This window comes from Rhodnius prolixus, unplaced genomic scaffold (genome assembly GCF_049639745.1).
Source record: "Rhodnius prolixus isolate KJV_2025 unplaced genomic scaffold, Rpr scaffold_12, whole genome shotgun sequence".
Lineage (NCBI taxonomy): Eukaryota > Metazoa > Arthropoda > Insecta > Hemiptera > Reduviidae > Rhodnius > Rhodnius prolixus.
This window is the reverse complement of record NW_027411635.1, coordinates 4,122,715-4,149,966: the sequence shown is the minus strand read 5'-3', so window position 1 is coordinate 4,149,966 and position 27,252 is coordinate 4,122,715. Positions and strand designations below refer to the sequence as shown.

At 34.0% G+C, this 27,252-nt stretch overlaps 1 protein-coding gene across 1 annotated transcript; it reads right to left on the bottom strand.

Annotated features, from left to right (window-relative positions):
* Window positions 1–10,726: 10,726 nt before the first annotated feature.
* ArfGAP3 (ADP-ribosylation factor GTPase activating protein 3) lies at window positions 10,727–27,138 on the bottom strand. The gene is made up of 11 exons (XM_074143289.1): window positions 26,895–27,138; window positions 26,565–26,756; window positions 26,199–26,330; window positions 25,071–25,172; window positions 23,575–23,709; window positions 22,565–22,711; window positions 22,324–22,454; window positions 20,400–20,537; window positions 14,426–14,645; window positions 14,091–14,327; window positions 10,727–11,047 (listed from the first exon to the last, which is right to left on the bottom strand). The coding sequence occupies exons 1-11, from the start codon at window positions 26,967–26,969 to the stop codon at window positions 11,027–11,029; spliced, it is 1,530 nt and encodes a 509-aa protein (XP_073999390.1). The 5' UTR covers window positions 26,970–27,138; the 3' UTR covers window positions 10,727–11,026.
* Between the last annotated feature and the right edge of the window lie 114 nt (window positions 27,139–27,252).

Here is a 27,252-nt window from a genome sequence, read left to right as displayed (position 1 = left end):
TGATGATTTGGGTGCTTTGGAAAATGTCATGCTGCTTCTCCTTTGTCAAGCCACTATCCAGAGCGTCTGCTGTTGTCGTAGAGGATCCACTTTTCATCGCAAGTTACAATTCTGGACAGAAAAGGATCGCTGTTGTTTCGGCAAAGAAGTGCAGCACAAATTTCATACCGCTGATTTTTTTGGCGGTCGTTTAATGTGTGAAGAACCCAACTTTCAAGCTTTTTCACCTTTCCAATCGTCTTGAGATGGTCATCGACGATTAATGTGCTGACTTCCTGTTTCCGTGCCAGTTCTCGAACAGTTATTCTGAGATTTTTTTCCACCTCGGAGAACATCGTCATCAAGGGCAGAACTTCTTCCACGGCCTTCTTTGTCTTCAAGGCTCAAGTCTCCTTCAAATCTTTGGAACCACCGTTGAACAGTGCATTCACTTATACTGCCTTCGCCCCAGACATCGTTGATATTTCTGGCCGTTCGGGCCCCGATCCGGCCGAGTTTGAACTCGTAAAACAAAATTATGCGAAAATCATGCTTTGACATCTTAGTAAAGAGTGAATTATTTCCAAGTAGCAAAATGTTACAGAGGTATACAAATATTTTTGTTTGAAAGAGGATTAATAAAGTGTTTACATTTATAAAAGTCAAAAGTCCAACAAATATAAACAGTTTACTATTTGGAGGGGTATTTTAAAGAAAACATAAAATCCTGCATTTTTTTCCGGACAACCCAATAAATATATAGTTTTCTTATTACTTGTGACGAATGTACATACTAAATTTTCGAAACTGAATTTTTACCGGCTTATCCTTTTGAGATCCCTGGTTCACTTATGTTAAAATTTTCTTCAAAATGGATCCAACGAATTTCTTTAAACTAAGTACACTAATTGCACATATGAAGATGTATCTTTTATTTGAAAGATTTTCCCCAGAAAATTCAATAAGGGCACTTTTTGAGAGATGTTGGGTGGTGTTCAAATTCAACATTTCGCTTTAGTGAATGGATTTTTCACTTTTTTGTGGTTTTCTCAGAATTGCTCCTCCGATTTTCCCTACACTTCATATATAATAATAAAAACGTAATTTTTATTTAAAGTATTTTATTTTTTTTGTCTAGAAAAATTGGATTTTAGAAAGTTCTGTGGAGGTAACCTATTAATTGTCATTTACATGTACTTTACTGACTGTAATTTAAATGTAATTTATGCAAACTGTAAAAAAAAGCAAGAATTACTACATGTTTTTAAATTCTTAAGTTTTAAGAAAAATTGAATAAGTTAAAACTCGTAAGAATAAGTGAAAGTAGTATGAGTGTTCACAAAAGATTTCAATTGTTACTGATGGCTGCCAAATAAAAGTTTAGTTTCATAATGTAGGAGTATTACGGCAGTACTAAGTATATGTGAAAGATCATATAATTGTCAACTATTGTTATTCTATTCTAACTCTGCTACTTCTAACTGAAAGAAAGCTTCACTTAAACTGGCCACACATGGGCAAGTTGTACCCCCTATTCATTCACCATCTCTTACTCTCACAAACACAGGCCCTGTATCATAAATAAACATCCGCAGAGTCAGGCAAGAGGCGCAGCTGTTCTTGTAACTATGAATTCTTTCTTTTGTTCAAATCTTAGCAAAAAGAAATATTGCAACCGTGTCAAATTCTCATTGAGTTAGAAAAAATTTTGTTTTTGTGTAGGTTATATGTTTCATAATTTATCTCAAGTTGTTTTTGGTCTAAATACTTAAGTTGGAAGTGCGACTTTACCGAAGCGATTTTTCGTTGCTCGATATTTTCACAATTTTTTTTGTTAAGTAAACTAAGATGTATATTTTCCAGATAGTTTGTACTGAGTAATAAAGCGCTTCAAGTTGAAGTTCAGAAGTTACACAGCATTGAACCATATCATCAGTTTAAAAAAATAAAATAATTTATATTTTTTTTTTATTTTTTTGGTTTTCAATGTATATCTATATTAGTGTAATATTCCTCTTGTACAGACCCTGAAGAAGGTTGTTGTAAGGGTCCAGCTTTCATCAGAAAGAGCATTCATTTAGGCATTTTATTTTCAGGGTTAGTTTTGTATGTCGGCTTCATTACCTTATTTTAGTAAAGCATTATGTAAATCTGTAAGTAGAATTAAGTTGTCTTGAGATGTGTGAATTGAGGAAAAGTTGAATAAACTTTTCTCAAGGAGGAAAATTAATAATTAAATTACCAAGTGGGTCAGCGAATTAAAGGTGTGAATCAGCGGATTAAAAGTGTGAGTCAGCGGATTAAAGGTGTGGGTCAGCGGACTAAAGGTGTGGTAACCGCTGAGTCGACACCGTATCGTATATAAAACTGGGCCACTGGCTGGCCAGGCTCACTATTTGCGGAGGGGCCAGTTGTCCAGCGGAGGAGCCAGTTGTCCAGCGGAGTAGCCAGTGGTCTTGTAGGGGAGCTCAGTGGTTTCGGCGGAAGGAAGACCCATGCTGTTGAAGGGGTTCGTCGGCTGGCTGGTGGCTGGTAAGTTGTAGCCCAGTAGAACTGTAATTGCGGTAATTGTTGAGCCCCAGAGTGGTGGACTCAGTGGTTGCGAGGACTGAATTGATTACTGTATGTGTATGAAGGAAATTTTATCTTATTGACGTATCGAGGTACTTATTGGAATAGGTTAGAGGCGATGTTAGATATATAATTGTATGGTGGGCTAGTTTATGTAATAAGAAAGGGATGAAGCATGGGGTAGAATTCAGTTAGGTTAATTGTAGATAATTTGTAGTGGTTTTTTTTATTGAAATAAATTCTGTAATTCTCTGGAGTTGTAATTGAGTGACCACTTCCCGTTTCCTCAACATGAGCGCGTCAAGGGCGGCCAGCCCCCTTACAATTGGTGTCAGGTGTGGGGTGTTGCAAGAATACACCGCGGACCCTAGTTAGCAGTGGTACGGTGGACGAGTCTTACCACTATTAATTCGAAGATCGGTGGGAATTTGAGGTTCGAGGAAATTTTCTTTTTTTTCAGTTAGCCGTTGTTTCTTTAATAAATAAATCAAATAATTAAATTGTTAGTAGAATAATCCGTCAGCCGGACAACGTGGAGCGCACGTGGTGCTAACTCAGCGATCATTAGCAGGTCATTAATCGGACAGCACTTTTCGTATTTCCTTGATTTGCACTTTGTAAATTTGAGGATATCGGTAATTTTTTTTTGTGTGAATATGGGGATTTCGTCAATTGTCGTAGTATATTAGTAGTACTCAGTTGCCTTGGTCTCTTTTTATAATTTCCGGATATTTGCATAGTAGATGAATAATTCTGTCTTCTACGCTTTCGTTCCTGTGGCTAGTGCGTATGAGGGTACGTATTTCTTTTTGAATCTTTTTTTTGAAAAGTTTATATGATTAATAGATAGAAGTTTATAATTTTAGTGGATGTTCTTTGTTTTTCTTCTTTGTGGTCCTAATTTTTGTGAAAGATTGTTATCCTTTTTGAGGTTTTTATTTCGCCTTGTAGATACTGGTTATCTTTATTCGTTTCCGTATGTCTTTGGTTTGTAAATATTCATTATTATTCTCCGTTAGGGTGACTTTTGTCCTCGGTTTTAGTTTTGTTGTTTCTTATATGGTAATTATTTCTTTTTAATTTTGCGATTGGAGATTGATTGTCACGGATTGATGTTACTGATTGATGAATAACTGAATATAGTTAAAGCTATTCTTGTTTAGGCAGTTAGTTGATTTAGTTGTCTTGGTTCAGATGCATGTATTGTCTATACCCAACTTGCTCTAATCGTTCGGTAAGGGGTATTGCAAGGGGGTGCTTTATGAGGGATTGATCTCTGGTGAGTAGAACGTTGCTGATAATGATTGGGAAGTCTGGAGATTGATGGTTGAAAGTAAGAATCTCTTGGATTGTATTGGTAATTGTATCGAGGGATGTTGGGGGATCTATAAGGAGTTTGGCTTGGCTGTTGGTAGAGCCTAGGGGGTGGTGCTGAGTAATGTCGAGGTGCTGGGTTGAAGGTTTTTATAGGAGGTTTATAGGTCTTTTTTTTGAAAAGTTAAGGAAGTATCTGTGGGTTTGTTTTTGGTAGAGTTGATTAATTATAAAGGTACATTGCGTGTTTAGGGCAGTGCGAAATTCTTCTAGTGAGTTAGGACTGAAGTCATAATGTGATTAGCGAGTTGAATTGGTAGGTCATGATACATATGGGGTATGATTTCATTTTCTAAATAGTGAATTATTAATAAAGTCAGGGGTCATATCATCCAATCGGTATTTGATGTATATTTGATGTCTTAAGTGTTCTAGTTGATTAAGTATTCTTCCGGGTGTTCTTTATAAGTGGGTTTGGTAGTATAAATTTCTTGTTTTAATATTTCGACGGTTTGTACAGCCGAGAAGTTCCGTTTTAAAACTTGGCCAGTAAGTCGGGGGTAGAAATCGAGAAGAATCAAGTTTTGGGTTATGTTGAGGAATCTGGAGTTGGTCACTTCAAGGTTCTAAATAAAGATAAAGAGATACACGCAGCCATTGAGTCGACATAGGGGGGGGGGTTAGCTCTGAGCTTTTACCCTCAATAGAGTTACGCGAAATTTGACGCGGGCAAAGAAGTCCCCGCCTACTGGGCTGTAGCTGGCTGCGGGACAACTGGCCCCCCCTCCTAGCATCGGTAGAAGAAGTGGAGCAGCGGGAGCGGCAGAACCAGTGGCAATAGAAGAAGTAGCAGCTGCCGCAGTAGCAATTTCAGCAGAAGCCGTTGCAATAGTAGTAGCAGCATCAGTAGAAGAAGTGAAGCAGCGGGAGCCGCAGATAAGTGGCAGTAGCTGCCGCAGCAGCAGAACCAGTGGCAGTAGCAGAAGTAGCAGCTGCCGCAATAGCAGTTGCAAGAGTAGCAATTTCAGCAGAAGCCGTTGCAATAGTAGCAGCAGCATTAGTAGAAGAAGTGAAGCAGCGGGAGCCGCAGATAAGTGGCAGTAGCTGCCGCAGCAGCAGAACCATTGGCAGCAGAACCAGTGGTAGTAGCAGAAGTAGCAGCTGCCGCAGTAGCAGTTGCAAGAGTAGCAATTACAGTAGAAGCTGTGGCCGTAGTAGCAGCAGCAGTAGCGGAAGAAGTGAAGCAGCGGGAGCCGCAGATAAGTGGCAGTAGCTGCAGCAGCAGCAGAACCAGTGGCAGTAGCAGAAGTAGCAGCTGCCACAGTAGCAGATGCAAGAGTAGCAATTATAGTAGAAGCTGTGGCCGTAGTAGCAGCAGCAGTAGCGGAAAAAGTGAAGCAGCGGGAGCAGCAGTAAGAGGCAGTAGCTGCAGCAGAAGCAGTGGCAGTAAAAGCAGCGGCAGTTTCAACGGTGGCAGTTCAACAGAAGCAATAGTAGCAGAATAAGTGGCAGCAGCAGTTGCAGTAGGAACAGCTGCTGTTAAGCAGTTGCAGTAGCTGTAGCTGCAGCAGGCGCAGTAGAAGAGGCTGTTACGGTGGCAGTAGCAGCCGATCAGGAGTAGTAGCTTTAGCAGCAGAAGCAGTCTCAGTGACGTAGCCGTTTTTTTTTTTTCTTTCCGTTCTAATTATACTAATTTTGAAATTAGTAATTACAGTAGTTACAGCAGGCGCAGGAGAAGAGGCTGTTACGGTGGCAGTAGCAGCCGATCTGGAGCAGTAGCTGCCGCAGGCGCAGTAAAAGAGGCTGTTACGGTGGCAGTGGCAGCCGATCTGGAGCAGAAGCCGCAGCAGCAATAGGAGTAGCAGCTGAGCGTAGCAAAAGTGGCAGTATCCGTGATAGCACTAGCTGCAAGAACCGTTGCAGTCACAGCAGTTGCAGTAGCAGTAGCAGCAAGTGCATGGGTAGCACTTACAATTTCGAGTCAGTCGTCTGCGAAGCAGTATCAACCAGAATTCACAGAAGGTTGAGGCTCGAAGTCAGAGCAACATGGTGAGAAAAGTGTAGCCCTCAGGGGCTTCACTTTTGAAAAGGGGGGAGTAATGTAAGGGTCCAGCTTTCATCAGAAAGAGCATTCATTTAGTCATTTTATTTTCAGGGTTAGTTTTGTATGTCGGGTTCTTTACCTTATTTTAGTAATAGCATTATGTAAATCTGTAAGTAGAATTAAGTTGTCTTGAGATGTGTGAATTGGGGAAAAGTTGAATAAACTTTTCTCAAGGAGGAAAATTAATAATTAAATTACTAAGTGGGTCAGCGAATTAAAGGTGTGAATCAGCGGATTAAAAGTGTGTGTCAGCGGATTAAAGGTGTGGGTCAGCGGACTAAAGGTGTGGTAACCGCTGAGTCGACACCGTATCGTATATAAAACTGGGCCACTGGCTGGCCAGGCTCACTTTTTGCGGAGGGGCCAGTTGTCCAGCGGACGAGCCAGTTGTCCAGCGGAGTAGCCAGTGGTCTTGTAGGGGAGCTCAGTGGTTTCGGCGGAAGGAAGACCCATGCTGTTGAAGGGGTTCGTCGGCTGGCTGGTGGCTGGTAAGTTGTAGCCCAGTAAAACTGTAATTGCGATAATGGTTGAGCCCCAGAGTGGTGGATTCAGTGGTTGCGAGGACTGAATTGATTACTGTATGTGTATGAAGGAAATTTTATCTTATTGACGTATCGAGGTACTTATTGGAATAGGTTAGAGGCGATGTTAGATATATAATTGTATGGTGGGTTAGTTTATGTAATAAGAAAGGGATGAAGCATGGAGTAGAATTCAGTTAGGTTAATTGCAGATAATTTGTAGTGGTTTTTTTTATTGAAATAAATTCTGTAATTCTCTGGAGTTGTAATTGAGTGACCACTTCCCGTTTCCTCAACGGCAAGGGCGGCCAGCCCCCTTACAGTAGTAAAAATTACCGAAACGTTGGTATAAAACAAAAAAGTTGTTTTTTTCACCAAAAATCAGCTATCAACAACGGTCGAAAAAACCATAACCATCATTAAAAAAATAAAATGAATTAAAACAAAGATTTTAGTTAAATGTGAACAGTTAAATAAAATTGTTCCGTAAATAACATTGGTAATATTACTTGCAATTTCTTTGGATGTTTCAAGGTTTAAATAGCATCCGTACGGAATTCCTTTAGCATATTAACTGATTGTGTAAACCAGATATATTTATCCGTTTTAGCTAAAACTGGTTGAATTCATTCCAAATCAATCATTAGCATAACGTAAACTCTAAACTTGAGCAACATCAGAGCAAGGATAGACGAATGGACCAAAGAAATATTCAGAATAATGATACAAATCCATGACGCAGATTTTGCCTTGCCCACAACATCCAAAACTACCCCTTGTGCCAGATTTGCTTTAGTAGAGATAGTTTTTAGATCTTTTGGAAATAATGCAGCACAGGAAAAGAAAACACCCAAAAAAGAAAAGGTTTTCACTAGGTCAATTTTCGATCCTTGAAATTAAAATTTTCTTTCATTCTTGGTTCTGCCATTTTAAAATTTCATTACTTTGACATTTAAAAAATAATTTTAAATAACGAAAATAAAAGAAAGGATTTTATTTAAAAAAACATTCAAACTGTAATTTAATTAATTATGGTACTTTTCAATTCTTGTTAAAAATATCCGTTTTCGCTATAAATTCCACCGGCTTATATCCGCAAAAATGGTTAAAATATGAATTGTTTGGACATTAGAGAGCCATAATTTGCTGAGGTTCCACTTATTACCTTTACCAGAAGAGACAAAGTAATTAACCCGACATAAAACAGGCAGAAACATACAATAAATACTGGCTTTATCTCTATGCAATTTATATGAGCCAGCTGATGCAGTATTAAAGGCAATCACAATTGGCTGCGTTGGCGGATAGAGAGGAGTCTGTGAGAAGGGCCAGAAAGACAGAGCGTTTCCTCCTTTACAGGATAATAATGGAGGACATAGCTGATTGTAGCTTGCATTTTGGCCATGGAGCTAATGCGAAATTAAATTTCAGAGATCTTAGCTGGCTTTTTAAAATTCGAGCTGAGTTACTAAGGTTAAATAGTGTCTCTTGGTTGGAGCGGCAAGGTGATGATAGTATGTGCTCTCTGTGCTCCTTAGGGGTACAGGATGATCATTTCCTAGCTTATGTCCGATTTTAGGTGAGCTCCGACTCAGAATCATGGGTAGTTCTAGTCATTCTGGCCATTATATTGTTAATTTGCTGTCCACCTCGGATTATCTTCCACTGAATACCAGGAGTGCCTATAATGTAAGATATAAAATTATAAATGGAGAGTCTAAAATTTAAATATTCTCTGTTTTATTTTCAAAAAATTTAATGTTTTATTTTGTTCTTTTGTTCTCGACTCTCTATTATACTTTAACTCTCATTTTCTTCTGAATCATGTCCTTTTTATATTTTTTTCTTTCTTTTTCTAAAAGCTAACTCCTGCAGACGGCTTTAAGCCATGCAATTTCCTGCTATAAATTTAGTATTATTTGTTTTTTAATTATAAAAATAAAGGATTATTATTATATTATTATTAGGCAGTTTTAAAATAATTATAATACACAGCCTCTTTTTTTATTCAAACAGGAATGTAAGTTATATCACTGCATAAAAATAAATCTCATTTATGCAATGACTTGTTGCAAATTCCAGTATAGGAGGTAATAAATGCTGAAATTTCCAGAACTAATTCCACTCTATATTTGTATCACAGTATTTTGACTTCTATTCATCAAATGATGTTGAAAATTTAATGAATTATAGACTATTGCGGCCTCAAAATTTGAGCTTTGGATGAGTCTAAAAGACATTAGTTTGAGAGGTAATGTACGTTGAAATTATCCTAGCTCTAATTTCTTTCTATACTTGAGTCACAGAATCTTGATTTCTATTGCTCATACGATCATTACATTACGAACATTACAGCATTAAATGGACCTGAAAGACACATTAGTTCAATCGAAATAAACGTTAAAAAAGATCTGTAAAACATAGGTAAAAAAACAAACAAATTACACCATAAAGTATGTTAAATTTCTAATAACTTCTAATTAAAGATTTTTAATCTAAAATCCATTCAGTTATGTTATTAAAACAAGATTTCATAATTGAGAATGCGAACTAATATATTTCAATTAATAACTGTGAAAACAAGATTACATCCCATTTCACTCAGCAGTTGGGGTACATTGTTTTTAATTCCCTTGATCAGTGATTCTGACTAATGATTTTTATATATATATATATATATATATATATATATATATATATAAAGGATCAATAATAACAGAAGCGAACTATAAAAAATTGTGTTCCAAAAACATCTTTTCTCGCAAACGAGATCTCAAAACATGATACAGTAAAAATTATATTTTGAGTAACAGCAATAATTTCTCCTTTTTTAATAATTTCATTTATAATAATAATAATAATAATGATGATAATAATAATATAATTTATAATATTTCTTATACATAATTTCTTGTAGAAGAAATTTAATTTTTAAGCTATATTTTTAATGTTTTAAGGAGAAAAAGAAGTTTAGAAACGTTGGATTAAATTAAAATAGATAATGGAATAAGTGAGCCTTAAAAATTCTTTATTTTCATATCTACATAATACGAACATTAAATAAATATGCTTAGAATGTTTTTTTGTTGTTAAATTAATAATCTTTTATATCAATTACTTCATACAAGTTGTAACTTTTCATCCTATATGTATGCTCCAATGTAACTGCTTCTTTTAAAATTGTATTCAAAGTTAAAACTTGCATAAAACATTTAAAATAAAAATTATTACGTCCTGCCAAAAACAAAGAACTTGCATCAGTCCAAAACAGACAAAGCTCAAGTATCGTCAAAAACTGCACGAAGAAGCGTAACGTTGAAAAAAAAAAATACTTCCTTTTTTTCTCTTTTTCTAAAAAAGATAAAATTTATAATTTTTAAAAAAATGATCCTGTTTTAAGAGGTTTTTTTTTGTAACAACACAGATCCAATAGTTTTCGAGAAATACTACCCGAGTTGTACAGTTATTGCCGTTAAAGGCAACCTAAAAATTAAGAATAGAGAAAAAAGAAAAAACTGTTGCTAATTTTAATTCCTTAGCCAAGAAATGGTGCTTAGTTGACTGGCTCTGTTTATTTTTCAAGTTTAAGTTGCGTCAATATTTGTCGTCAGCTCCCGAGTGTTTTTCTTCAATGCCAGCCTCAAGGTAGTGTTCTCTCGCTACTGTTCATCATTAGATGAGCTGTTGAGGCTTCTAAGAATACTAACTCTAATGATAGCGCAACTGAGTTTGAACCTGGGATCTCTCCAACTAGCCTCAAATAGTCAACATCTAGAAGCACTTAGGATGCCCTCAGTAGCCCGATAATTTAAAAGCGATGTGTGTCCCGTGAGAGAATGTACAGCAAATGCAAGATGCTTTACCTAATACTTCATAAAATTAAATTTATATGAATGAAGAATTATTTATTATTGCTGGTATTCAATAAACTCCAAACTTTTCAACGCTCTAAAACTTTGTTTTCTTTTGGCTGATGCAATTCTTGGAACTCAGATAACACTCAGATTTTTATTGCACATTATACGAACATATTTAAAATCATCATAACACAATCTTAACATTACAAAAAAAAAAAATAAAAATAAAGTTGATATATAATATATTACAGCTATGATGTACATATGACTGGTCCATCTCATTCATTTTTTTTTTTTTTAATTGTATCTCTAGAAGAAATTCAACAAAAAGAGGATAAATAAAAGGAAGAACGGATTGACAACTGTTAGCAAACTCGCTATTTAGTACAAGCTTCCTTTAATTATTTTATACATTATTTAAGTCAAACATTATTTAATAAAGTCTGTACAAATAATTTTAACAATTTTAAGAGTTTTTTTTGGGCGAAGAGGGGCAATTATAGTACATCTGTTATGTACTGTATCCAGTAACTGGTGTATTATAAAAATAATCTAACTGAAAAAATAAAAATAAATAAAAGACGAAGAAAATTTTTATTGATTTGTGAATTATATAATAATTTAGTCTATACAATATACAAATATTTCTAAATGAACTGTGATCGCTCGTAAATTAATTGTCAGTAACCACCATACTTTTCCTGCAAATACAAGTACATATTAGCTAATAAAAATTTACATTAATAATTAATATTTAGGAAAGCAATATATTATTTCAACTCATCAACTTCTGTTACTTTCAATGTCTCTTGTGTATGTTAAACTAAATAAGAGGATGAAAAAGCACAGATTAAATTGTTAGTTGGATTACAATAAGCTGCCTCTACATCTGGCAACTTTCGCTAAGGATACACGATTATACAATATTATATTATATACGTATATTAACAGGACGAAAAAAAAATTATTGAAAAGTTAAATCACGCTAAATTTGCTTTGAATATTACCTCTAGCAGATTGATTAATAGAAATGAGATACCTCTCTCCAAGAAGTTAGACGTGTTACGCGAGAGGGAGGTGGAAAAACTGAATTTACTTTTTTTTTTTAAACTTATTCTCTCTACTGTATAATTCTAATTATATCACATATTTAGAATTCAATCTTCACCTCATGATGGTAATAATGTGAATTTGATGAAAGTTATTTTTAAGTTGGGTGGCCAGTTAATTTATTTAAATTATAATGTTGCGCGCAATGAGGATTGGAGAAAATGCACTTCATTCAATATGAATGTGATAAGAGGATCTTTACCATTATTTAGGAGTCTGTCCGAATTGGATACTTTGGTTAGAAGAATTTAAAGCGAAGGAAGCTGATTAATGCATTGAATGATTAAAAATGGAAACATCACCTTTCAGCGTATAAATATAAAATAGATCATACATTGTTCAGGAATTTAATTAGCTCGGTGGATCCCATATTAAGCTATTTATTGTGAAGTTACTTTTTTCCCCGTTTGATTTATTATTAATTATATGAAAAGAGTAAATAATAAAAATAAAAATGATTTTTAAAAAGTAGAGATTGTAATAATATTAATATGTTGGAGTTGGCTTGAAAAATATCAATTGTTCTTTTAACGAAAGCAATTCTAGGCGAGGATATATGATACCAGCCTAAATATACTTTAAAAATGATTTTCATTTTTTTTTTAATGTAAATAAAGCGTTGTATTCTACATTTTTCAGACAGGGAGGAAAAAGAACCAACATTGGAGGTCTACGTAGACATTCATAGGGCGTAGAGTAAAGTAAATTATCGCGATCCTAAGAATAAAATGATGTCAATGTTTCTTCCAGGACTTCTTTGCAAAAACGTTGTTTTGACGTTTAGCAAGCAAGAGTCGCATGATCAAGAAAAACAAATGGGACATTACACTGACATGTAGCCATGAATGTCTGTAGAAAAACGGGAGGTAGAGACAATAATATCAATGCAACAATAAATTCTGATATTTATAAATATAATTTATATGTTAGAACATGGGCCACTAATTCATCTTATCCATCAATCTAATTATTAATTATAAACTTCCTGTTTATCTTTTTCTCTTTAAGTTTTGATGTATTAATATTTTGGCTAAGAACTTTTTTATTTGTTTATACTTCCCATTGCTTTTTAATTTTTGTGTCTATTAACCTGTCCAAAGATTTCAATTTTTCTTGAAAGAACTGTTTTATAATTGTTACATTATATCAATTAGTTTTCGTTAATTGATGACATTGAACAATTTAATGTTTTGAACCTGTTTTCTTGACAGAAGGTCTTTGCCATTGTCAGTAATTTCCTTTTGATCAAGAATAATCGTATTTTTCTCTATTTCAATAAAAGATTCATCTGCGATTCCGGGATGCCTAAATAATCCTCATTTAGCGCAAACAAAGTTCTGATTCATTTATGCAATCATTATCGTTTTACGTGGTAATATTGTTTCTCTTTAATATTTTCAAATTCTTCTCCCTGACGTTACATTTATATTTCCCAGTTTATTCTTTATAAATTTCACACTCAGCATTTTTTGTTTTGTTTTAAATGTTTAAATTCCTTATTAATGAAGGAGCTTAGTATTGCTTTTTTTTTAACCGTACTTCCGAATTCTTCCCAAAAAGCTTTTTTTTCTACTTCATTTTAACTTGTTCTTCACATGATTCATAATACATTTAGTTTTATGATGTTAAATACTTCCTCCAGGACTCTTTCTTTAAGTTCACGTCTCTCTTAATTTCTTCACTTCAAGCAGTTTCTTATTTATTTTCATACGCTTTCTCAACCGCTTTCTAATTATTCTCTACATGTGCAGAATTCCTCTAACTCTGTTTCTATGCAATTAGCGTATGTTACCTTAAAGTTACATGGAATTCCTAATGGTAATCTCTTATTAAATCCTCTACTTTATTTGTAGACATTAATTTTTCCCTTGATTACTCTTGTTTTACAATTAATCTTCTTATATTTTAATTTAATATCAATATTTTCTATTTTTATTTGTAGACATTATTTGATTATTCTTGTTTTACTATTATTAACCTTCTAACATTTTAATTTAATACCAATCACCCTTTTCAAAAAAAGATATTGTACCCACGCTTTACCTTTACATTGCGAATATTTTTTTACATATTGCTCACCAGGAAGAAATGAATAATAGGATCTTTCATATTAACATGGTTTTTCTCTTTCAGATTTGTGTACATCCTAAGAGGAAACATTAAATTAGGGAATTTAAATCACTCACTATATTTAATCTTATTGACTGCAGCATTAAAAAAAAAAAATCGAATTGACAGTATTAAAGTTTTGAAATCAAGCCAAGCAGAAACTCATCTAGGGCATCTTTCCCTTTGCATGGACTCAGAAAACGCAACAGACCCTTTGTTTTTTTGTTGGAGACAAAATTAATAATATATTCTAACATAAAGCGCTAAAAAAATAATAATAAAATTGAATTATTTGAAGGGAACATAAAAAACACAGGTTTTAAAGTTCATTGAACTTAGTTAAAAACCGGTCAGTTACCAATACATTAATACATCACAAAAAAATGGTAATTCGGTTTCTAGAAATTTGACACAGTGACAATAGTTTTAAAATATAATAGGCTGTAATGTTAGTTACGTAGCATGGTACTAGAGTTAAGAGTTGGATCGCTTAATAAAGACTAACAGAAAAGCAAAAAAACAGACCTGAATAGTAGACATGACACCATTAGCAAGTGATGAAAGTCGACCAGCTACTTTAGTCACACCTTGCCTTACACTCTCACGCACATCATCCAGATCTGGTGCATTGATTAAATTACCAGGTATTAGACTTCCTGAAGCACCTGAATGTCGTCCCATACTTTCATTACGATTAAAGTAATCTGCAGACGAAATACTTGATGATCCCTCAAACCTTGAAAGATTGGCACTGCGTTCCCACTACAAAAAAAAATACACCATTATAAACAATATTAAAAAAAAACAAAAGTTTTATTACTTTAATTTTTTTTCATAAAATGAATAAAAATAAAACATACGGCACTATCAGAATTATCTGAAAAAAACTGATCAGAAGAAATTGATTTCGCAGAACCAAATTTTTTTTGGGCTTCATTGCTACTAGCAATACCAGGTACGGTAACCCGTTTCCTTTCAATTTTCTGTGAAATATCATCACTGAATGAAGTACTTTTCGGTTCTTTTCGTACTCCAAACAAAGAAGTAATATTCTTGGATTCTGATGAATTTCTTGAATTCCTGGAATTAGAAAAACAATTTTTAATTTTTAAAAAATTTCAATATTTTTCATTAATAACATTATGTCAATAACAATAATGAGTTGATGGTGAACTTTCATACAGTAAAGACGTCTTTTAGTTAGCTCTTGCTTTATTGGTTAATTTACCCAGTAAAAAGTGTTTTTTCATAGAAAAAATTAGTGAAAGTGTTGTGGTTTGTGATTTCCTACAGACTGGTGTAGTTTAATTTGCAATATTTGATAAATGCAAATAGTTATTCACAAAAACAACTAGTTTATTACAGAATTATTTTGATAAACTTTATCAGTATGTCTCACCAGGTAGCTGGTAATGTAAACATGGACCGTAGTAGTGGGGATTATACTGCTACTGGTGGTGGGAGTGACCATACTTCTGAATTGATTTTGGCCAAATTGGATCGCATTAATGATGAATTAGAACATATTAAAGAAGAAATGGGAAAAGTTAGGGAAGAAAGTAGAACTGTTTCAAACACCGTTAAAATATCCCAAGATAATACGATAACTATATTCGAAGAAATTAAGGAAAAAATTAATAAAAATAACGCTCTGTGCCAGAAAATTCGAAAAGAAAACACTGCACTAAAAAATGAGAACAAAATTTTGAAAGGTAAAGTAAATCAATTACAACAATCTATTAAATATAATGCTATTAAAATAGTTAATATTCCGCTTCTCCAAAATGAAAACATTGGTCTAATTGTTGAAACTATTTGTGCAGCTATTGAATTTAAAATTGAGAAGGATTTTATTGATCATTGCTATCGTTTGAGAATACGAAATACGGATCGGATACCACCAATCGTCTTAAAGTTTGTCAAGGAAAGTGATAAAAAAGAATTCATGAGATTAATAAAACTAAAAGAATTATACACTGAGCAAACTTTAAACATTAAACCTAATAAAAAAATATTTGTCTCAGAATTCATGTCACCTGAATATGCAAAACTTTATAAAGAAGCAAGAGAATTAAAAATAAAAAATAATATCAAGTTCGTGTGGTTTCGAAACAATAATCTAATGGTTAGGAAATCTGAAAACTCTCCTGCAATTATAATAAATACCTCTGAAGACTTGAGAAGTTTGTTAGGGGATGTTTCACAGGAAGCGGAAGTTACTGATATAGAGGATTTGGATACGGATCAGTCGGAGAGGAGTGATGTCTCAACCAAGATAACAAAAAAGAGGAAGATTAGAACGACATCTACAGTGGATAGGCTTTTTCGACGCCCAACAACATCAGATCGACCCGGAGAAGAGCACCCTACCAGAGAAGGAACTTCCAAGAATCAATAGCGAAGTCAACATTAGTACTGTAAAGTTAAGTAATATTGGCTATAATATTCTATATTGGAATATTGAAGGTTATAATAATATTTTTAGCTTGAATTTAGATACAAAAAATAGTTTATTAAATCACGATATAATAGCCCTCTCAGAAACATTTCTAACTAGTGTCCCTGTCAGTATTCCTCCCTGGCTGGACCAGTATTTAATTTTTCATTCAGACGCAATTAAAGATAAACAAAAAGGTAGAGCTAGTGGAGGTATTTTAATTTTTATTAGAAAAAGGCCAAAACAGGAAATTAAAATAATAAGTGCTACAAATTTATGGCTAATATTACATGTAAAATCAGATTTATTTTCAATCATTGTAGGTAATGTATATTTAAAACCGGATTTAAATAATGATGTTTGTTTGCAATTATTAGACGAAATGTTGTTAGAGTTGGGGAATGATGTAATTTGTGATAAAATTGTTATTGGAGGGGATTGGAACGCACGTATAGGGATTTTAAACCAAATGGACGAAGAATTATTTGAGGATATAAATTTGTCGGCAGTGAGAAATTCCTTGGATGGGGTAGTCAATGTTAGAGGGAGAAAATTATGCGAACTAATGGAAGAGCACGGTTTATTTGTAGCAAACGGGAGATCTAAAAATGATGGATCTGGTGTTTTTACGTGTTTCACTAACAACGGTGCTAGTGTGGTAGATACTGTTTGGCTGACTTACCCATTGGCTGCAAGTATAAAAAATTTCGAGATTATCGACATAATAGAGAATTCTTGTCACCTTCCGTGTTCTTTGAGCCTATACGGGATTATCCTGGATAAAGGTGAAAATAATAAGGGTAGACGAACGGCGAGAAAGGTATATTCTTTAGATGGGGGGAGATCGGTGGAGTTTTCTAATCGATTAAACCAATCAGATAAAATTTATTTTAACTCTAATGTTCCTGACCTATTGTATAATAACATTATTGAAGCAATTGAAGAAACTGCAACTCAATTACAATTACTTGAAATAAAATTTTTTGCACCGGCAAATAATTACAATATTTACCAAACGAAAAATGTGTGGTTTAATGTAGAATGTAAAGAGGCAAAAAAAAGAGTTAAAGTTAGTTTTAGAAACTGTAAAAGAAATAATTTTTCACCAATTTTGCTAAAAGAATATTATGACTGCAAAAATTTTTATAAAAAATGTGTAAAAAATACTAAGAAGTTGTTTTATAAACAATATCTGGAACAGTTGGCAAATGTTAAAAATTGCAAGGATTTTTGGGAGGCAATAAACCGAGTCAGAAGGATTAAAGGTAAGAGAGAGCCAGTTCCCTTGGAAAATAATTGCTTTTTATAGGGCTCTATACCCTCCCAGAGAGGATTTGAAAATTGTTTGTCCAGGGTTATTTTCGGTACGCGAGCTTGATACGGATATCTCACTAGAAGAACTACAGACTGCCGTGTTGAAGTGTAATAAAGGGAAAGCACCAGGTATTGACACTGTTCCGTATGAGGCATATAAAATCCTACCCGCTAACTGGGAACACTACTTGCTTAATCTTTTTAATACTGTTTTTAATTACGGGGAGATCCCGGACAAATGGGTCGAAATTACAATGCATTTCATACACAAGAAGGGTGATAAAGAAAATCCTGCAAACTATCGAGGTATTGCTCTAATAAATACTATCACGAAACTTTTTACGAGCATCCTTGCTCAGAGGCTAATGAATTGGTCAGAAAAGAACAATATACTACCGGAAGAACAGAATGGATTCAGAAGTAATAGGGGATGCACCGACAATATATTCGTGCTCAGTTCGGCAATAAACATAAGCCTTAGACTTGATAAAAGATCGCTCGTTGCCATCTTTGTAGATTTTAAACGGGCTTTCGACACCGTCAATCACACTGTACTGTTTCAGAAGTTAGCACAGATTGGTGTAAGTGTAAAAATGATAAATTTAATAAAAAATATTTATAGTAAATCTAAAATTAAACTTGAAAATCAAGAGATAGAATTAACTAAGGGAATATTACAGGGTGATGTTATTTCTCCATTACTTTTCTCGTTGTTCATCCATGATATAGTTAAGTGCCTTAAGACGGATGGCACTAGCGGTATCGCTATTAATGAGTTAACCGATTTAAACGCCCTTCTATTTGCCGACGATTTGGTCATTCTGTCAAATACAATAGTAGAAGCGCAAAAGAAATTACATCTACTTGAGCAATACTGTGAGAACCATGAACTCGAAGTTAACTTGGATAAATCCAACGCTGTAGTTTTCAAACGAGGTAGAAATAAACACACTAGGCCGTTAATGTATACCAATAAAGAAATTAAAATTTTGGATAAATACTGCTATCTTGGTGTTTTGTTCAATTCGTCGGGTAGATTTCTGAAAAATTCAGAATTTTTTGTTAAAAAAGGTATGCTTGCCTCAGCTAATACCCGAAGTATTTTAAATAAAACGCGCAGCAATAATTGGGCCACTGAGATGACTTTATGTAATTCCATGGTAGAGTCGACGGTGTTATATTCGGCAGAAGTTTGGGCACCTTTATATTGTCATAAATTGGAAGTAGTGCCATTGAGATTTTATAAGTCTTTATATCACTGGCCAAGAAACACACCTAACCATTTTGTAAGATTGGAAAGTGGTCACAATAATATTGAAATAAAAATTGTTAAGCGTATGGTTACATGGCTGTGCAGAGTAATGGAAATGGACTCGTCCAGATTACCTAAAATTTGTATTCAAAGGTTGAAAGCTCTAGATAAATGGTCAGGCAATAAAATACACTATAATTGGTACACACAATTAAAAGAGAAATTGTCCAAGGTTGGAATGATACATATCATAAATTATGAAAATCCAGATATAATACGCAAAGAATTACCTAACTTAGTGGAAAAATATGTAAACCACCATGTTAGTAAAGATGTAGAATCTGTTCTTAATTCTAACTATAACAAAATGTATAGATGCATAAGTGCCCTAGGCTTTAAAGAAAGTTATTTGCAAATTCATTGTAATTTAAGTAAACGCAGAATATTAAGCCAATTAAGGATATCAAATGAGAACCGATTTAAATTATTTTTTAAAGGAAATTTGTATACACTTGAAACAGGGGAAAATTGTACAATTTGTAATCTTCAGAAACCTGAAAATTTAATTCATTTCTTGTTAAATTGTCCAATATATAGTAGCTGCCGTAAAAAATACTTAACTAAATATATTGATAGATCGTTAGATGAGCTGGGTAATTTGGAAAAAATTTTATGTATTTCTGATTTGGAGCACTTGAATAATGTGTATTATTATACAGTCTCAGCACTGAAAGTAAGAGCTTTTATTTTGAATGAATAGTGTTTGTAGTTTGACCTTCGACCACACTATATTGTCTTGTGCATTGATCTGTTAAATAGTTCCACCAGAAGTTGGTGATTTTGTTTATTAAATTTATTTCTGTTCCTTTTAATTCAATACAAGTTTGTAATGTTACTATTTTCTTATTTATATAAATATTATTGTATTCACTATCAACTCCTTGTTAGGAGATATTGTAATCTCAAAAAACAATAAAATCTATGTCTATGTCTATGTCTATGTCAATAACAATAATAAATTTCAGGACATTATAACCAAGGGTCCCACAATAACCATTGCATTGCTAACAGAAAAAAATCCATTAATTTTTAAAATCCACATGCAAAGTCTGATGTTTACAAGATATTAATCCTTCTTGACTCAACAGTGCTTATACGCACATCTTCAATCAGTTAGTGAATTTTTAAAATAAAAACCGTAGCTATTATTACGCATATTTTTTTTTTTTGGCGCATCAACAACTGAGGTTATTAGCGCCCGGAGCTTTTTCCAGTGCACTGCCGCCTCCGGACAGTGTTCTCTCGTTACAGACAACACTGTCCATCACCGGACAGTGAGCTGTAAGAAGCTCCTAGGAAGAGAAAATCTAAGGGTCAGCTGCTGGATTCGAATCCGGGACCTCCGCGTGTGAGTCCAGTATGCTAACCTTATAGCTAATCCCTTCCCTATATTACGCATATTAGTATGATTAATGGCTGAATCGTGGCCAAGCAGCACTTGAGGAAAAACAAAGCTTATGCAAATGCCTTTCCCAATTTTTGCAGAGAACTCTGCAACTACGTGCAAAGGAGTAATTCATCACGTACACGTTTCTCATGAACTTTCCATGAATTATGGAATTATTATCTTCACTGCACTTTTTATGTGGAAGAAAATTTAATAAACCCACCAAAGTAGTGAGTGATGTGGGGCACTAGGGTTTTCGCTTCCAACCTATTTTGAATATAACAACAAATGCAAAGAATATAATTTTAAAAAATCTTATTTTTTCTACCATCATTTTTATAAACCCCATACAGTGAAAAATTACAACAAGGAATAAATACTTACAGAAATTCAGAAGTGAGATTTGAAGACAAACTGAAATCTAACTCGAAAAAATCATCATCATCCCGTTCTGTTTTCTGCTTTGAAACATTCTCTTGTTGAATTGTCTTCATATCACTAAGAGCAGAATGTGAAACTTCACTAAAACACACATAGAATATGGTGTAAAAATCTCACACAACTTTTTTGTATTTTATTTTTTTTTTAGCGCTACAACTGCTATTATTAGCGCCAATTTTAATTATATTTATTGATTTTTTTTTCCGGGGCATCAAGTGTTAAACAATCATTAGCGCCTTTAAAGTTGCTTTAGGCATCAAGTTGATGTGTTGTTCCCTTATTTCGAACTCAGCATTTACACACATACATTCCAATAAATATACGCATACAAGGGTTAACATTATTCTAACTCCTTAAAAAAAAAACTTAGCTTTGTAAGTTAAGTATGAGGGTTGATTAAACGACAAAAGGTACAAAAATCAGCAAGTACCCAACATTCCATCTACATTTCATTGATAACTTTCAAGTAATTTTACTGCATTAACTTTTCATTAATATTTTTTAGAAGATGTCACAGACCCTTATGTTGACCACTTTCATTCATTAGATTTCTATTAAACAATAAAATGTGTATAACATCGTCATGTTAATAATAAAAACGCAATTTATTTAAACTCTAATCCAAATTATTGTAATTTATTCTGAATAACCATCACACTCACAAGCACTTACTCTAATAAAAATGGAGCATAACAGCTACAACTTTTGGAGTGGAATACTCGATATTCTTGCTCCCCGATAAACCAAAATCTACCTAAGCTAAATTCTTTTCAAGCATAAATCTAAATTCTAAAATAATATTAACTTATTACAGCACATAAATAATTTGGCCTGAAATTTAAACCTTGGCCGAACTAGTCTTCTACACTAATAGGCAGTCCTATTCTATCTCGCTACTCTTACAGATTGCTAGATTCCTCAAGAATGTGTTCGATCGACACCAAGAGCACTTATATGGATTTCCTCCGACTAACAAATAGAAGTGCGGCCCCCTTACACTTTGATTTATTACACTATTACAGTAGCCACAGACAAATTTGTAAAACTATTTTTTCTTAAGAACAATAAATTGCCGATAACGCGCTCAGCGAAGTCAGCCTTAACCCTTCCTAAAGAACTGCTCTTAAAAGAGTGTTCTAGGAAAATAATTAAGCAAAAATATGCTTATATAAATAATTATAAAATTATAAACAATTAAATATTCGTACACAATTACATGTGTAAAGGAATTTTACAAAAAAACCCATGGGCTACTTTCAAGAAAATCTCAAAAAAATTTAAATCCATAGTGTAAAGAGGTTTTTTCAGTTGATGAACTTTCTTTCAACTCGGAATTTCAGCAACACATTAAGCCCTCCTTGTACATAAGTAATAAGACGGTATATTATACAAAAAAAAAAAAAAAAACAATAAAAAGACGTCGACCCAATCCCTCTTAAGTGCCTATAATAGAATTTTCTGGGGAAAATGTTTCGAATAAAACTTGTGGTCTTTGTTATCAATCTAAAAATAAGTTGCTTATCCGATTGACGAATTTATGCTTAAAGATTAAGTCAAACTCGGAAACAACGATTTCATCAGAATAAAAATTTATGGTTCTTTGAGCAATAGTAATTGAAATATTCTGTTAACGCACTCAATTTTTTTCAAAACATGTATTGCTGAAAACTCAAAAATGAAAATATGACTTGATTGCAACATCAGCTCTTACAAAAAACATGAGTAAGTAATATATTACATGAGTGGAAAAAAATTCAAAAAGCCATGAACGTTTTTATTTTATACGTGAACTGATGCTGCTACAAGTGGTAACCCCAACTTCATACGAGAAGGGAACTGTGTAAATGGTGGAACTATGGAAACAAACCTTCTTCCAGTGAATCCCATTCCTAACCGTTCCATTTGTTTTGCTTTCAGGGCGTCCACTGCCTTTATTTTAACTTCTTCTTGTTTTTGCCTTAAACTTAAATCTTCATACACCAATCTCAAGGACGCTATCTATAAAATGTAATAATAGAATACCAAATGAAAACAGCAATTTCCTAATATTTCGCAAAATATTTCACATGGAAATTTAGTTCTCGCAAAATCGTCACAAGATCTAGTACCTGTTCACTCTCTGTTTCAGGTGTTGGCGAGATTGATCGATTGGCTTCTTCTTTCATCTCACCCGCCTGCTGGGCTTCCTTTTCAATATCTGCGAAATTAGTTGTGATCTTCTGAGCACCAAGTCCACCGCCCTTTCTACATCCAATCTGCAATTGGTCAAATGCATTACAATAAAATATAAATACTTCCGGTATTAACAAATCTCTCTTTCAAACAACGCTTTACACTTCTTGACAAAAGCTCTCTCATTCCACTCTACAAAAAACAACATAACTCTCACTTACTCTTGCTTCTGTTTGGACTAAGAACTAGAACTGTGCTGAACTGCTAAACGTTCTAATGTCAATATAATCCAAACCCTTTAATCGAAACGTCTTAGTCATTATCTGTGCTCCCGTCTTCAACGTGAATTTAATCCCGTCCCCGCCAAATTCTGACGTAATAAGCATCACATTCGCCTATCTCGCCCTCCATCCAAATCATCTCAAACTCACTCCCAGGCAAATACCAAAGATAATGACGAGCCGTTGGCCCCGCGACTTGCTGAATATCTAATGGTAGCTTTACTCAGTTTAACTGCTTATAGAAGATCGAGCGTATAGAAAAATCGACCACTCCATCATCTATAAGATCCTTTGGAAGTAGTCGCATCCAATCCTAAAACGTAGCACTACGTATCTTCGCGTCAGGTTTGGAGTTATTATTTCTTTCCTCTCCTCCATTCATTTGTACATACGTTCACACACAAACAAATATATAACTACATACGTTAATGAACTTATTGCTGATATTCAGAACGTAATGAACAAATATGAATTAACGATTATTACTACGAATAATAACTGACTAATACTACAGCAGTATTAACTGCATTAACTGATAACTGCAGTATTAGGATTTGGTGATAGTAATATATCACTTGTCTTTAAGTTTGTTTGTTCTTAAAAAAAAAAACATAACTTTCATACAAAATGAGTGGGGACTGATTAAATAATAGTAAAATACTTACACCAGTTCTTTTGGGGTTCGCTTTTCTGCTGCCTATAATATGTTTCGGTTGTGATGCAGTGGACGACTGAGAAGTCGCAGCAGCAGTGACTCCTCCAGTAACGCTCGAAAAATTATTGTTGGGATTATGTACATTCTAAAACATAAATCTCTTATAAATTAGCTTAGTATTATTTAATCGGTCCACGATGTTATTCCATTTGCCTACAGGTCAGAAACATTTTATAAAAATATTTTGTTCCATAAACAACAGACATAATAAATTTAGTTTTAAATTGAATACAATAGAAGGGACTAGCTCAGTGCTGGATTCACACGCAGAGACCCGAGGTTCGAATCCAGCTGCTGGTAGTTGCCAACTGCCCTTAGATTTTCTGTTACTAGGAGCTTCTTATAACACACAGTCCGGTGATGGACAGTGTTAACGAGAGATCACTGTCCGGAGGCCGGTAACGCACAGAAAAAAGCTCCGAATGCCAATGATCTAAAATTTTGACGCGCCTTAAATTAAAAACAATAATTAAATGTTCTGTACATTCTGTGAGTTCGCAAATTATACTAAGTTGAAGTGAATTTCTGATTTGAAGCATTCCACAACATTTTTGGATGCTTTGTTATTATTTTAATTACGTTCTCATACTTATATAACGTTACTTCTCTTAAAATCATTAAGAGTATACAAGTTTTAAAAGACACTTTTCAGTTAAGTACAAAGTTCAAGCTTCCCCAGAACCCAGCTAAATCAATTTTCATGGAAAATAAACGACACAACGCTATCAGTTTTTTTTTAATTTGCTTTATCTTCTACCTCATCTCACTGCACTTTCTCGGATGCTCTTTTGCTAGAGCTGAAAAAAGGGTCGTGATATTGTTTCAAAAAGACAAGGCGTTCCCTTCAATCTGAAAATAACTTAGGAGTTGCGTCGTCACCTTCAGCAAGCCACATGAGGACAGGGATCACCTCTTTCAAAGCATGCCAAAACATCTAACAAAGGAAATGCAATCCTGGTGACATTATTAAGATATTTGTCATTTCTCTTAGCGGAAATAACTTACCACTTTGGTTAAGGTAGTAAGCTATACATGTCAAGCCTTAACTTTACTGCTCTACGGTGGTACAATTTTTATGGCATGCAGATTATTTAGTAAACTAAAGCGCCACGGTAGCCGAGCGGTTAGAGGCGAGACCTGCGAAGCTAATATGCATTGTGATACTGGGTTCGATTCCCGGTCTTAGGCCTTGGATTTTATTTAATGGTTAATAAAAGAAATTTACAGTAAAGTATGTTTGCTAGTAGCCTCCGTCCACGACACCTAATTGGTAGTTGGACGTTAAGCCCCGCCTGAAAAAATAGGCGATTACTTTACTTTACTTTATTTAATAAACAATTTCTAAGATTACAGAAAATTGGATAAGTTTAGGTTATTTTCAGTATAAATTTTCAGTTATTGGGTTTCACAGCACATTTTTCAAATTATAACTCATAGTAAGTTTACCTCTTTCAAATTATTAGAATCCTGAGAATGTTCATCAAAGAAATCAAAATCTCCTTTATCTCGGCTTGCAGGATGAGAATCACAATCATGGTCGAACTGAATCTATATTTGAAAACGAAACAACATACTAATAATCTGCAATTTCACTAACATACTAACAGCAGCTTAGCCTTACATAAGTACTAGTACACAAATTTAACAAAAGGATTCCAGACGTATTGTACACAAGGTACTGTTAGTTGCACTTTGTACCTTTATAGTAAAGCTCTAAATGCCAGTTAGCCTTTTTAATTTAATTTTTACTCAATCTCTTACAGCGAAAAGGTGACAATGATAACTCCATGCTGCTTGTTTCTTCACAACGTGGACAAATCAGTTCCACAGATGTTTGAAAGAGGACATGGTCCTGGGTTTGTCAATCGTACCATTAACAGGAACAGTGGGAGCTCTCTTTTACAGTACAGTTAGCTCAGAAAATGTCATAACAGCTATGGTAGATCGGTAGATAAGAAACTCTCATGACAATGAGACTCTCATGAGGTGTATGTTTCACAAGAAAGGCTTTTAAGTTTTTTTTTATTAAGTTCGCAAGAACTTTTGTGCCTCAAATAAAACTAACCAATCTCTGGGCGGTATAGTAACCACTTATTTTCAAGTTTGGCGAGCTGTTCGTTCTTTTGGTATCGTTACTGTGAGAGCACAAATGCTCTCAATAACAAATTATGGTGCACTTCCTAAAGGGATTATTAGAAACAAAGTTTATACAAGCTGATAATAGCTTTTAGAGGTCGAAACGTACTGAAACAATAAAAAAATTATTGACGAATAAATGTTCACCGTAGGAAAAAGATAACCTTCACTGCTACTGCTCTAGATAACCTCTAGAGAAGCACAGCAAACGATTAATTGAGTTGAGAGAAAGACATCATTCAAGTCCACTAAGGTTTGGTAAGGAGTGAACTATTAGAAGAAACAAAAATCTATTTAAGTGAAAAAGGTGTTGAAACGTGTACGAGGAATGATAATGAAAACTAGTTTTGTTTCATTTTAAGCTGGCATTTTGGTCACCTATTTTTCTTTGTAGCAGTATTTATGGTAGGACTAGACTAACTAATATTATGCAAATACCTTGGGACCATTAATCCTAATTGCTTGGAGAGCAGCATTGTGCAATTTATCCTTGTACAGCTGGGCCGCTCTTGATGTATACTTCTGCTGGCTATCCTTGGTAGTGCAATTATGCTGATGAAAAAACGATTCCTATAAAAACAATTTTTTTTGACAATTTTAGAATAAAACTAAAGTTCACATCAGTACTAATAAAAAAATATAATTAAATAAAAAAGATACAACTGTAACCGAATATTTAGTACGGGCATACTGTTCTAAAAGGAATGTGTTATTAGAGCACACAAAAAAGAGATGAAGCAATTACTGTCATGCTATACACTAATTATTATCGTTAAGAATAGAAAAAGGTATTATGAAATTTACAGCGTTAGCATTTCCTCCAAGTTGCATCTGTCGTAACTGTATCCATGTCCAATTTGTATCCAGTTGAGTAGATCTAACAAAGGTCAGATGGACGCCTAGAGATCTATGAACTGCTGAGCAATCGATGCATATAAATACTCCATAAGTAACACTTGCCCATGTTGGATTCTTCGCAGTACAATCAAAACATACCTGCAAAGCAAAACAAAACAGAACCCTTGGTATAATTACGTAGGAGATTTAAACCCAACCCAAATTAAAAAACTAATTATTCATAATAATACAAAAGTTATGACATAAGCAAGTAGTACTCTGATTGCTACTAATCACCTTGTTAGTTTGGACAGAACGCAATTTTTTGAATAAATATTCAATATCTTTCTTAGTTGGCATAGATTCTGCCATCGTTTAAGAGTATTTTATTAAGCAATAATTTTAGGTTTACCGACGGTCTAACTAACGGAATTAAATGTTAATAAATATTGTTACTGTAACGGCAAATAGAACTTGATTATAGTGAGTAAGGAACACATCATATTAAACCTTTGTGGTCACGTATCAAACCTGTCCACATGATTCTGCCAACCTGACTCGATACACGTCTCACTGTTTTCATAAACTCTTTTTTTTCAACTAAATTATTATTCTGAAGCAGGTAAACATCATACCTTTCCAAATAAATCAACTC